Genomic DNA, 13,905 nt, shown 5'->3' on the forward strand with positions numbered 1-13,905 from the left:
GAAAAAAAAAGTGAAATTGCTTTGATAATGTGAAGCAGCAGCAAGGTTGGGACGCCTGGGTGGCTCAGCGGTTGAGCATCTGCCCTTGGCCCAGGGCGTGATCCCGGGATCCAGGATCGAGTCCCACATCGGGCTCCTTGCATGGAGCCTGCTTCTCCCTCTGCCTGTGTCCCTGCCTCTCTGTTTCTCGTGAATAAATAAGTAAAAATCTTAAAAAAAAAAAAAAAGGCAGCAGCAAGGTTTAGGTTTGCTTTTGACTTCTGGTAGGATTGCGATTGGAGTCGTATAAAATATTATCGAAGAAAAAAATGGGAGGGCGGTGGAAAAGCCTTAAAGGCAAGATGATGGCACAAGCCTTAGGCCACATGGAAGGATAGGCCAGGGGAGTAGAAGGAAGCATTTCCTTTTCACCAATAAAAGTGAACCTAGTGAGAACGGTCTGGGGTAGAAGTGGGCAGTTCAGGAAGCTCCGATTACGAGTCTCAAAGCAGGAGCGTCGGCCAGGGTGGGGGTCAGAGGTGTGGGAAGCGGGGAAGCGGCCCCGCGGTCGGGAGGCGGCGCACCAAGGGTGAACAAACCAACCAACCAACCAACGCCCGCTGGCCTCTGGGGAGGGCGGCTCAGCCTTGTGACTAAGCAGGAGAAAAATCTCTTCTCCCTCCTTCCTGATCTCATCACCCAGGCCGCCTCAACCAGCGGCACGGGGCAGGAAGTAAGGGCTTCCTCTGCGCCAAGCCGTCAGTAACAGGGCCCCTGCGTGTTTCCCTCTGAAGAGAAGGCTGCCGAGGCACCGGGGGAGGGTTCGGGAGGCCTTGTAGGCGCGGCTCCGGGGGCGGGGGGGGGGGTGTCGCATCAGGCCGGGAGGCGGGCCGCAGCAGGTGCGGCTTCACGGCCGGGATCCGGTACGGCGCGCCTCGGGTCTGGCGGCTCCGGGCCCGCCCGTCAGGGTCCCGACCCTTTAGAGGGCGCGCCGGGCTCTCGGGGCGCACGCTCGGCCGCCCCGCCTGCCGAGGAACGGGCCCCGGGAGCCTCGCCTCGGGCGCGGCGACGAGGAAGCCGTCTCCGGAGGCCAGCGCCAGCGCCAGCGCCGCGGCGGACGGGCTGAGGTCGCCCGGGGGCGCGCGGGAGGCCACCCTGCTCCTTTGGTCGCCGGCCGACAGGGACACGAAGTTCACGGCCATCTTCGAACGCTGCCCGCAGGGCTTGTTACGTCCCTCGGTCACGGCGGCTCCCTCGCGGCTGCCCGCTTCGGTCCAGCCCGTCTCGGACGCCGCCACCGCCCACCAACGCGGCCCTAACCGGAGCCGCGGCCGAGCGAGGAGCCGCCTCTCGCCGGCGCTCTCCTCGCGCGCATGCGCCTGCGCCTGCGCCTGCGCCTGCGCCTGCGCCTGCGCAGCACGTCGGCGCGCGTCGACGCCGGCCTGGGGCGAGCGTGGTTGACGCTTACGTCGACGACGCCCGGGAGGGCGAGGACGTGGGGTTTCCGAGAGTGCGCAGTGAGTGCGCCGGCGGCGACCCTTCGGCCTCGTGCGGGAGGGGGCGACGCTGACATGGGGGCGGCGGCGGCAGAGGCGGACCGCACGCTCTTTGTGGGCAACCTGGAGACGAAGGTGACCGAGGAGCTCCTCTTCGAGCTTTTCCACCAGGTGAGCGGACGACCGCACGCTTTTCCCTTCCGCTTTGGGAGTCCCCGGACGGCCCGGCCCGACGGCCTTGCCCGCCTTCCTTGCCCGCCTTCCTTGCCCGCCTTCCTGGGGGAGGCGGGGCTGCGGGTCCGGGCGCCCGCCGGGAGGGCCGACTCGGCGGAGGGGGCGCCGGGAAACTGAGGCGCTCGCTGGGGCCGCTTTCAGGGCAGAACCCCGGTCAGTTCGCTCGGGGGGTGGTGGCGGTGGAGGCCCCCGGGATGCAGGCACCCCCAGGGATGCAGGCCTCCCCCCCCCATGCAAGCACCTCCCCCAGGGGTGCAGGCTCACCCCCCCCATGCAGGCACCACCCCCGAATGCTTTTTTTTTAACTTTAAATTTAAAATAGACTCTAAAAAAAAAAAAAAGACTCTATTCTGTAGAGCAGGCTTGTGTCTCTGCATTAAAATCAGCCTGAAAAAGAATAATTCAGAGTATCTCGTTTCCGCCAGATCTCTACTCTGACAGCTGGTAATATTTGGTGAATCGATGCAAAGGTGAATTATTTTCTTTTTAGCCTAAGAAAACCAGTTTTTCTACCCCTGGATAAACGTGCCCTGGAGTGGGAAAATGATGGGTGTTGGTCGCCTTGCTAAAAAGTCATAAAGCGCTGTGAAATGTAAACTGAGGGGCTGTTTCCAGTTCCTTAAGGGCTTCCTTCTCCAGATAAATTAATCAAGCGGCCAGTCATATTTGTAGGATCTTTAACAGGTGGAATTCCCCTGGGTGTCTCCTTTTTAGACTTTTCCTGGTTCCATTTAGACATTCCGGTGTCTAAACGTCCTAAAATGTGAATTTTTTTTTTTTTGAAATTGCCTTACTTAATTTCCAAACACTTTTTCTTCTCTCTCTCTCTCTCTCTCTCTCTTTTTTTTTTTTTTTGTCTGTAGGCTGGGCCTGTAGTAAAAGTGAAAATCCCCAAAGATAAGGATGGTAAACCAAAGCAGTTTGCATTTGTGAATTTCAAGCACGAAGTGTCTGTTCCTTATGCGATGAACCTACTTAATGGAATCAAACTTTTTGGGAGGCCCATCAAAATTCAGTTTAGATCAGGTAACTGTTCAGTGTTTTTTGGGGGGAGAAGGGTTTTTCGCAGCTTTGTTCTTAATTTTATGATTCAGTTTTGTTGGATGAAAATACCTTAAGATTTGTGGATACTAAGCTTTGTATGTCCCTGAAAGTAGGTCACATTGACTATAGATTTTTAAAGTCATCATTTTAAAATTGAGTTGAGGTTACGGAAAAGAACATAAACTTTGTCGTTGGAAAGACGGGTTTGAGTTCATGCCCTGAAGGACGCAAGGATTGTTTTCTAAAAATACTTTTCTTGGTTGCTCTGTGATTTACATTTACAAATTTAGATTCTAGATTATGGGAACATGAAACTTTCCACGTATGCAGTTAAAATTTAGTGTGGGGATCATAATATTATGGCCAGGTTGGATATTTATCTGTTTGGATAGTGCTTATTTGGAACTCTCTGTTTTACGTACATCTGGTATCAAACATTTACAGTTTTACTCTGAAACAGTAAAGCGGTTTACTGAAATTTGATGTTTTCTCTTGTAGCTTCTTTCTACCTCTTTGGCAAGATTTGGGATAGGAGGGATAAAATTTCAACTTAAGTTTTCTATCAAGGAAAATTTCTTGGAACGCCCGGGTGGCTCATTTAGTTCAGCGTATGCCTTCAGCTCAGGTCATGATCTCAAGGTTCTGGGATCAAGTTCTGCATCAAGCTTCCTACTCAGCAGGGAGTGCTTTTCCCTCTGCCCTTCCTTCTGCTCATTCTCTCTCTCTCTCTCTCAGATAAGTTTAAAAAAAGAATAATTTCTCAAATTACTTCATTTTAGGAAGTAGCCATGCCTCACAGGATGTCAATTTGTTGTATCCCCAGCATCATCTTGGAAACTCAAGCCCTACCTCTACATCTCCCAGCAGGTAATATTTTGTACCTGTTATTAAAATCATTTATTGGAATTTTTATTTTTTAAGTAGTCTCAAAACATACTCAGTGATCTGTTTCCTTTTTAAAGCTTCTGCTTCTTTATTCTTTTATATTATTTGTATTTTGGATTCTAATTAGGTATCTATTTTAAGGGGACTATAGACATGTATAGTACCCCTAAGGTAGATATGTATGTATCTATAATTATGTTCATTTGTGAAGACTTATGCCCGCAGCCTCATATTTTAGTATGTAACTGAAACACAATTTCCCAGAACATTCTTTAAGCTCTCTACTTTCAGTACTCTATATTCTATTTTATTTTTTTTAACTCGAATTAGTTTTGACCACTAACTGGTTGTTATTTGCAGTTTAAAAATATCTATAGGTAAACAGACTAGTGGACTAAGTTTATAGTGTTGGATTCTAGGTCTGCCTCTTTGATTGCATAATCTTGAAGTCTCATTTCTCTGATCCTGTCCTTCCATTTGTAAGGAAAAGCTGAGTTAAACACACTCCATGGTCTCTTCCAGCTACTAAGGGTTAGAAAAAGTACCATGTTTATATTGAATAGTTTTGTTTACTTTGGGAAGGCTGGTATTTTATGAGAGATATTTTTTTTTTCCTGGTTTCTTCGTAGAGCTTCTTACCAGTCATAATGGGCTTATTCAAGAAAGAGTCAACAAATAATCTGTCACATGTTAGGTTCTTCACCAGGTCCTTTGCCTTTATGGTCTTATTTCTCACATCAGTCTTAGGAGGTGTAGGGGTTATTGTTAGTTCCATCTTGTATGCGAAGAAAGTGAGGATTGGACATTAACTTGCCCATGGTTGAACTGCTCATGAGCAGTGGGTTGGGATTGAAACCCAGGCATTGTGACTGAACCTCAGCCACTGTAATAGGTTGCCTTAGTGAAGCTTAACCGTCTATAGGAAGACATGTATATATTTTGTGACTACCTGTTTAATAAGTTCTCTAAAGAAAGCATAAAATGTGCTTGGAGAAAGGTTTAACAAGGAGGGATGATATAAATGAATGAGGAACTAAAAGAGGCCAGTGTGTCTAGGTCATAATGAAGGAAAAAAAAAACGGAGAGTAGTAGATGATGTTGATAAAGTAGAAAGGTCTTTCTTACAGGCTATATTTAGGATCTGGGAATTTCCTCCTAAAAATAGTAGAAAGACATTTGAAATGTTTTCAGTAGGATACTAGCAGGACCAGGTTTGTATTTTATCAAATTGTTTGGTTGCTGTGGGAGAATGGATTGGAGAGGACAAGGCTGAAAATAGACCAGTTAGGAAGTTATTGGTAGCAAAGTATTGGTATTAGTAGCAAGACACAAGGAAGTTTCAGGGGTGAGGTTGTTGATTTGGATTAGGGTGGTGCCAGGAACTGAAGTGAACTGGCTTCAATATGAAAAGATAACTGGAAAGTAAAATTGCAAAAAAGAATAGTGTAAAAAGAGTACCACCTTATTAACCTTTGTTGCCAACTGAAATTGTATTTGAATACTTCTCATTGCATTTGGGACTTGAAGCATGTCAAACCACTTTTGTAGACACCTTAAAGGTACCTCAGCTGGAGGAAAAAAGAGTTTACCTCTGGGAATTTCTTTGGAAAAATATATACAAGAAAATATTTTTTCTTTTTTAATATAAGGCTAAGAATGTGCATTATTGTTTTCTTAGAAGGAAAATTTATAGTTTTTGCCCCTTTAACATATAGATGTCTAATCTGATTTAAGAAAACCCAAAATGGGAAGATACAAATCTTGAGACCAATCAATTAGTGATTTTGATTATAAGTATTTTAAAATAAAATGAAATTAAAACACTTGTTAAGGTGAATTTTTCTATAGAGCAAGCTACCTTTGTAGGAATTGAGGAATAAGTTAGAATTCCTTAAAAATTAATATCCTTTTTGTGTTACAGAACTCTTAATTTCTTGCTCCCCCAGACCTGTTCCTCTTCCCTTTCAAAGTAAATGTCTACATAATTGCTCAAGCTAAAAATCTAGATTTGGCCCTTTATTTTTCTTTTTCCCTCATCTGTCATGTCTAATCGATCAAATCCTTTTCATTTTAGTTTTCAACATAGGCCTCTGCACTAGTCCTGGATTGATAGGTTTTTTTTTTCCTAAGAAGAGCCAGATGGGTAATGTTTCAGACTTGGGAGGACATTTTTTTTTTTTTCCTCTGTCATTGTAATACCACACAGATGAAACAGACACAAGAGTATGTTACAAAAACTGGATTTGGCCCACAGGCTATATAGCTTGCTCACCCCTGTGCTAGTTCTTCCCTCAGCTGAAATGTTTTGCCTCCAGGTAATCTTGTTACTCAGTTTTCACTTCAAATGTGCCTCCTTTGTAGAAAGATAATCCCCGACCAGACAGCCAGAGCTAAAATAGAACCCCTGTCCCGCTCATCTTACTTGCTTTTTAGTGGACTATTCAGTATATCAGTTGTTATAAGGTAAAATTATTTTACTATCTGAATCTTCATCCATGAGAGCGATACTTTGTCTTTTTTGTTCATTCTTACCTTTGAGACTGTGTCTTGCTCATGATTGGTATGGAGTAAATATTTGTTAAATGAATGATTATTTGTTGGTTTTCTTATTTTTCATAGGTATGAAAGGACTGTGGATAATATGACTCCATCAGCACAGATAATTCAGAGATCTTTCTCTTCTCCAGAAAATTTTCAGAGACAAGCAGTGGTAGGTTGATTTTTCTTTTCTTTTTTTTTCTTTTCTCTCTTTTTAAAAATAAATAATTCCTTTATTAAAGAAAAAAATGAGCAAATGTATTGTGCTGTTTTTAAAGGTACAAACTATCCTCTTAGTAACCATGAAAAATACCGGTGCAATCTTCCATATATAGAGTAATTTGTAAAGTATTACCTAAAATGCTTCATGAGGAATAAATTCCCAAATTGTTGAATTTAAAACAAAGTAGACATTGATTAGCATCTCCTTGTACTAGAACTAGGGTTAACCAAATGTCTAGACTAAGCCTTTAAGTAGCGCTCACACATACACACACAGAGAGATGAAACCCTTACAAAAATAAAAGTAGTTACAATGTTTTGAATATATGGTATATGTCAGGCAATATCACCTCAAAGTGTTATATATGTTACATTATTTATTCTTAAGGGTAATAGGGATATATGCACTATTATAATATATAGCAATACGAAAATTGAGGATTTGGAAGGTCATAAAATTAGCAAGTGGTAGAACTGAAATTACAAGTGCAGCCTGCCAAAATTTGAAACCATGCTTTGAACTGCTACACAGAAAATTTAATGAGAAAGAGCAGCACAATAAAAAAAATAGAAAACCCAGAAAGTCATAATTAGGTAATTGAATAAAATATCACATTTCAAAAAAACCACAAAGCTATATATGCTAACTATGCAGCGCAGTAGCATACAATGTACACTTGCAAATACAGCTCAGTTTATGAAGTTTTAAAATTCGTCACGAGAAGTCCTTGTCTTACAAAGACAAAAGCAGAAGTTCATAATTGCTTTTACCAGTAATTTATGTACTTGGTGGATTATAATATCAGCTTCTCAAAAATAGTCACCTTTTGATACGTTAAACTCTTACTGAAACGTTAGTTCTTGGAACACCCAGTCTAAATTTTTACCAGCCAATTAAAACATCATGCAATGAACTTACGTCTTTCTTACAGCTGGAAAATAAAATTTGTCACTCATTTATTTTCCACTTTAAATAAACTCAGATATACTGCTTGAGACATATTTGTTGAGTCTAAAGGTCACTTATAATTTAAATAATATCTATAGAGACTGCCCAAAAATGTTTATCAGAACTCAGCTGTCTTCCACTTGAGTTGCTAAAAAAAACCCCAAAAACCAAAAAACCCCCAAACCTAGAATGTTCAGATGGGTGGCTCAGTTGGTTAAGCATCTGACTCTTGGTTTTGGCTCAGGTCATGATCTTGCAATTGTGAGACTGAGCCCTATGTTGGGCTCTGTGCTCAGTGGGGAGTCTGCTTCAGATTCCCCCCTCTCTCTCTGTCCTTCCACTTGCACATGCATGCACTCTCTCTCAAATAAAGAAATGTTTTAAAAAATGTTCACATCCTTCTTAAGTAATGTCCTAAGTCTTAGTTAAACTAGCATGATCTTTGTAGGTTGATAACTCATTTTGGTTTTCACTGGGGTGAAATGCATATTTAACAGATTGAAGATAAATAAAAGAACTGCATTTCACATTTGTATTTTTCTTCAGCTGTTGTGTGTGCTTTAAAGATTGGAAATTTATTCTCTGATATTCTTGCAGCCTATGCTGAAGGGCTTCTTACCATACACTCTCTTTAATGGTTATAATGGTACTTGAATATATTGGAGTCTTTGACCAGTTTTCTCTTGATTTCCATTTTTTTCTGTAATATGAGACTGTGCAACTAGGCTTAAAATTTTTGGTGTGTTTTACTGTTCCATGTCTATCTCCAGTCTCTCACTTTTTTTATTTTGTCACTTTCCTTTTTTTCTTGAATTCATTTCTTCTTTTTTTTGCTCAAATCAGTCTTGCCTTGTGACCCCTCAGTCTTTTGAAGGTCTGCAAAATAAAAATGTGAGAGTGAAATAAAGTAAAATTGAGAGAGCAATATAAAGGGATATCAGTTTTACATACATATAACATATTTTTCTGTAGGCTATTTAAAAAAATTGTCACTGGCTAATACCTATCCATGAGCAGAATTTGGGGACCACTGGTCTAGTCAGTTCGTACATGTCTCTGTTTTCTCCTTGCTAGCCCATCTCACACACGGTTTCAAAATGAATATTACAACCCTATTTCGCTTATATTCCTGGTAATTTGACTTTCCATCATTTGCAAGGTGAAGTCTGAATTCTCTAGCCTAGTTATGAGGTGCTCCCATCATCTGATGCCAATAAAGCTTTCCAGCCTATCTGTCCATTATCCACTGCTTATGAGATCTGTAATTAGAATTCTTGCTATTCTATGAACGCATTCTATTTCCTTGTTATATTTGTGCGATTTCCCTTCCTTGGTTATAATTCTTCCTCAAAATAGTCTATCCAAACTTTTAATACTTAGATAACATGCTACCTTCATGAAGCCTTTCCTAGTGATACTGAGCTCCTGGCTCTTTATGTGTCATCAGACAATGATTTACATTGTAATCATTTATGTGATCACTTCGGCTCTAAGTTATATTCTTGAGGGCAAGGAGTAGTAGTTATGTACAAATATCTTAGAGGTATACATTGTAATGAACAAAGCCAGTGTATTTTTCTACTTCAAGTTCTATTCAACCTAAGATCCATCTGGGCAAGAGTAGTTTTGCTTTTCCATCATTATCTGTTTGGTTCACTGTGACTAAGTATATATTGACTTTGAGTCCTAGAAATATTTGCAGTTAACATTTCCTTCTTTTTCCCTTCATTCAGATGAACAGTGTTTTGAGACAGATGTCCTATGGTGGGAAATTTGGTTCTCCACACCTGGATCCATCAGGATTTTCCCCATCACATAGTCACAGTTTCAACCAGTCTTCAAGCTCCCAGTGGCGCCAAGATACACCATCATCACAGCGTAAAGGCAGACAGAATTCTCATCCCTATATACCAGATAGACATTATAGCCGAGAACAGCGTTACAGTGATCATGGGTCTGACCATCATTACAGAGGAAGCAGAGATGACTACTTCTATGAAGATAGAAATCCCGAAGGCTGGAGCCATGACTATGATAACAGAAGAGACAGTAACCGAGATGGAAAATGGCGTTCATCTCGACACTAAACAAGTATTAAAAGGACAATGTTGTTATAGGATCATTCTAGGCCCTTTGGCTCATTTGGCCTGGAAATGTTTTGTTAAACTGTACAGAGCAGCTTTACAAGTTGCCACTTTTCTTTATCAAATTTTTAAAACCTATAGCTAGTCTAATACAGAAATAAGAGTTGTGGTTCCAATTTTATTACATTAATAACCTTTCACCTCAGGGTTTTATGAAGAGGAAAGGGTTTTATGCAAAAGAAAGTGCCACAATTCCTAATCATTTTAGACACTTGAGGAAGGGATGTATTATATTAGTTGTATTATAAAGCAAATATTTTAATTATCTGTTATCTTTTTGTATTGCAAGAAGTTTCTTGTTAGTGAATCAGATTTTGGTGTGTATAATAGAAAACATTCGAGTTCGGTAGTCTGAAATGACTATCAGTATTTTGTTAATAAGAAAATGTAATTTCAGTGATACAGTTTACTTAGAAAGCTTATTGGTAAAGTTTGGGGATAAATCATACTGGAGGTAGAGAATTTTTAGTGTAAGTTCTGTGACATGGTCTTTTGAGTTTTACTCTAAGTGAACATAAAATTGTAAATTTATATATGCTATCTCATTCTAAAATTTTAGAATTTGCTCATTAAATCATTTTGATGTATAACTAAAGTCACTCAGGAAGTTAAATATTTCTAAATGTATTTTTTTACATTAAAAATACAGTGTTAATATAAATCCCCCTTGTCAGGAAGAACACAAATGTAAATGCGTAGTTGGATTAAAAATGGTAAAATGTTTTACTGAAAGTATGCTTTTTTGAGGGGAAAAAAAGGTTCATGAAGCCGTTAAGTGCTGCCTCTATCACTCACATTTTAAAAATGTTAACATTTTCAAAGTGCCCAGGACATGTGTACAAGGATACATTTTATTATGAAGCTTGTACAGGTTGTTTTTTGGTTTGAGCATTTGAAAGAATTTAGTCTTAAACATTTTCTGACTTAAAAATTTTAAAATCTTGTTTAACAGAACTTTTGTGTATCAAGATGCAGTTTTCCTTTTGTTGTAGAACTTGTTTATAAAAAAAATCATTCCTTGAAAAATTTGGATCCTTTTTAGTATTAACTACAGCATTTGTACTCTGTTGCTTTTTAATATATTGAAAACATAAAATGAAGTGTGCCTTATTTTTTTGACGTCACTAACTTTAGAGACATTGTATATAAAATTAGTCACATCTTTTCAGGGATTGTCAGTTGTCAAGAATGTCCCTTCCTAGAGCATCCTGAAATACTCCTTTTGTACATATCAAACTTAATATTTAGAATCAGATTTTCAGTGACATGGATTATAGTTCTGAGCATTATGAACTAGTTACTGTCTTTGGTTTCTAGGAGTTCATGTACTCTCAGGCCTTCCCTGTTTTTAAATGCATGCATTTTTTTAGGTAAATGGAGCCATTTACTCAGCAGGGAGAGCATTAGGATCAGAAGTTTCTGTTTGCTTTAGCAGTTTAATAGTAGAAGGATTTGATTTGTTTCTAATGAGCTTGTTCTCAGGTATCTTACTTTATATTTATTTGGTGGCTTTTCTAGAGATTCACAAAGATTAATTCTGCTCTATTGCAATTTATGTGGGTTGGATCTTTTCATACTGATTCATAGGAATTCCTGGTTCAGAATCATCTTTTATTTTTTTAATGACTTGGGGCACACTCTTGTGAGGTTCCAATGAATCTTTTTCACTTCAATCTCACCCTGTTGAAAGTAACCAAACTAATAAATGTACTGTGTAAAGGGATCAAACAAGACAGCCTCAACAAATTGAATATAGCTGGTGAGATAATTCACCTAGGTTTGAGAGCTGCAGTAGAAAGGAAGAGGTGCTTTTGTGGAGCACAGCTTCTCCCTGTGTGTTCCATGAACCACCACTCTCACAAGGTGTTCTGCAGAATAAGCGTTCTCTAAGTTTTCAGTAAATGTGTACTACCTGACATGGGGTGGCTCTTAGCAACACTATAAACCTGACTACTGCAGTAACGAAATCTTTATGCTCAACCTAGTATTTTCCAAACTTACCTTTATTTGACCCTTTTACACATGTTAAGATATTAAGACTGCATAAATCAACATTTTTGACACTGCTGTCATCCTGTGTAGGTTCGTATTTCCTCATGCTAACTGCCATCATCCTAGAAGGAGCAATCATTCTCAACAGGATTTATTATTCCAACAGCATTCAAATGTGCCAATTTATGCATTATAATACTACCCTATATTTCTCTTACCATAGCCTTCTAGTGCATTACAATTTTCTTATCTGTATCTCCAGGTAGCTCCATGAAGGCAGAAGCCATATCTTACCACTGAATTCCCAGTATCCAGTGCCTGGCACTACAGTAATACTTGGTAAATTTTTGATGAATAAGTGAAGGAACATTTGTCAAATAATTGAATAAAAAAAGGAGGCCTCAATATAGTTTTTTTTTTTTTTTGGCCGTTTCCTAATCCTGAACCATCATTGCATTCTGTTATAAAAACTCTATATTATTGTGCCTTTAATAACAGTCTAGAATTATATTCTTCAGAAATGTTAAGATTTGGATATTCATGAGGTTTTCCTTAAAATATTATCTTATTTGGTTTGGGAATTAGAATTCTGCTAGTCTTATAGGAGTTGGTAATCAGCTTACCTCTTTTTTTTTTTTTTTCCTTTTTCTATGCCCTGGAAAGAAAATTGAATAATACAGGAAATATCTGTTAGTTTAGGACTTGTTGAACTTAAAAAACTAAGTCTTAGAGGCAATTGATTTTTTCCTCTATTTTCTCTTATTAGCCATAAGGGAAACTATTCATGTTTTCTACTTTCTCGGCAATCAATTTGAGTAATTTATACCTTTAAAAAAGCAACTATTTTCTTTATCTTTCCAAATTAATCAATAGACAGTTGTACATGATATTTCTTGTAATTTTTGAGAAACTACCTCCAGCTATAGTCAAGTTTTAGTTCCTGATATATTTTACTTTCCCTCCCACATCCTGGCCAGACTTGCTTGAGGCTGTGCTATTACACAGTTTACATTCATATATGTAAAAGCTCCATTGCATTGGTTTTTTAAACATTCTCTACTAAAGAGATTTAAATAAAAATCATATATTACTCCACTAGTTAACCATTTCTGGAGCTCTTTGTTCCTCTATGTAGATCCATTTATCCATCTGGTATTCTATTTGAAGTTTTTTTGGATATCTTGTACAAGTGCAGGCTTGCTGATGATGAATACTTTCTGCTTTTGGTCTGAAAGTATCTTTCACGTTTTTGAAATATCTTTTTGTTGGGTATAGAATTCTAACTTGACAGGTGGTGGTGGTGGTGGTGGTTTTTACTTTCAATATTTAAAAAATGTGGCTCCACTGTCGTTCTGCTTGCATTTTTTCCTATAAGAAATATGCTGTCAGGTGCCTAATGTGTCATTTTTCTCTAGCTGGTTTTTAGCAGTTGGATGATAATGTACCTTAGCACAGTTTTCTTCATGTTCCTTTTGCTTGAAGTTCATTGTGCTTTGTGGATCTGTGGGTTTATAATGTTTATCAAAATTGGAAAAAATTTGGCCATTATTCAAAAAAAAAAAACCCTCAAAACATTTTGTCCTAACTTTTCTCTTTGGAAACTCCAACTACACTTATATGAGACCCCTGATGTATTTTTATCCTATCGCTCACTGGTGTTCTGTTCATTTTTTAAATTATTTTTTCTCTCTGTGTTTCATTTTGGATAGTTGTATTATGAAGTCTTCAAGCCCACTTTTCTTTTTCTGCAATGTCTAGTCAGCAATTCCAATATAATCTTCGTCTTAGACATTATTTTTCTCTCTAGAAGTTTGATTTACATCAAACATTTTCTTCTTTTACTCTTTTTTCTTCAGCTCTATTGAGGTAGAGTTGACAAAATTATAAGCTATTTAAAGTATACAACATGATTTGATATACTTGTGAGAGGGTGCTCCCCCCTACACACACCTTAATTAACACATGACTTGGATTTTTTTGTATCTTCCCCATATTTACTTAAAATTTTCAACAAATAGAATAAAATTATAGTAATTTTTAATGTCCTTGTGTGCTAATTCTAATATTTGTGTCAGTTCTCAGTTGGTTTCTGTTGATTCACTCTCATTATTGGATATACTTTCCTGCTTCTTTGCATGCCTTGTCATTTTGATTGAATGCTAGGCAATATGAATCTTATTCATATTGGATGCTTGATAGTTTGCATTTCTTTTTTTTTAAGATTCTATTTATTTATTCATGAGAGACACACAGAGAGAGGCAGAGACACACAGGCAGATGAAACAGCAGGCTTCCATGCAGGAAGCCCGACATGGGACTCGATCCTGGATCTCCAGGATCAGGCCCTGGCCTGAAGGCGGCGTTAAACCGCTGAGCCACCCGGGCTGCCCGATAGTTTGCATTTCTATAAATATTCTTGAGC

The 13,905-nt window shown here is 39.2% G+C and overlaps 2 protein-coding genes across 2 annotated transcripts; one reads left to right on the forward strand and one right to left on the reverse strand.

Annotated features, from left to right (window-relative positions):
- Nucleotides 1–241: 241 nt before the first annotated feature.
- Nucleotides 242–1,190, reverse strand: CUNH11orf71 (chromosome unknown C11orf71 homolog). Its single transcript, XM_055306955.1, has one exon. The coding sequence runs from the start codon at nt 1,179–1,181 to the stop codon at nt 675–677; it is 507 nt and encodes a 168-aa protein (XP_055162930.1). The 5' UTR covers nt 1,182–1,190; the 3' UTR covers nt 242–674.
- Nucleotides 1,191–1,352: 162 nt separating this feature from the next.
- On the forward strand, nt 1,353–10,591 carry RBM7 (RNA binding motif protein 7). The gene is made up of 5 exons (XM_055306954.1): nt 1,353–1,646; nt 2,573–2,735; nt 3,533–3,620; nt 6,258–6,348; nt 9,081–10,591. The coding sequence occupies exons 1-5, from the start codon at nt 1,353–1,355 to the stop codon at nt 9,432–9,434; spliced, it is 990 nt and encodes a 329-aa protein (XP_055162929.1). The 3' UTR covers nt 9,435–10,591.
- The last annotated feature ends 3,314 nt before the right edge of the window (nt 10,592–13,905 follow it).

This window comes from Nyctereutes procyonoides, unplaced genomic scaffold, assembly GCF_905146905.1.
Source record: "Nyctereutes procyonoides isolate TBG_1078 unplaced genomic scaffold, NYPRO_anot_genome, whole genome shotgun sequence".
Lineage (NCBI taxonomy): Eukaryota > Metazoa > Chordata > Mammalia > Carnivora > Canidae > Nyctereutes > Nyctereutes procyonoides.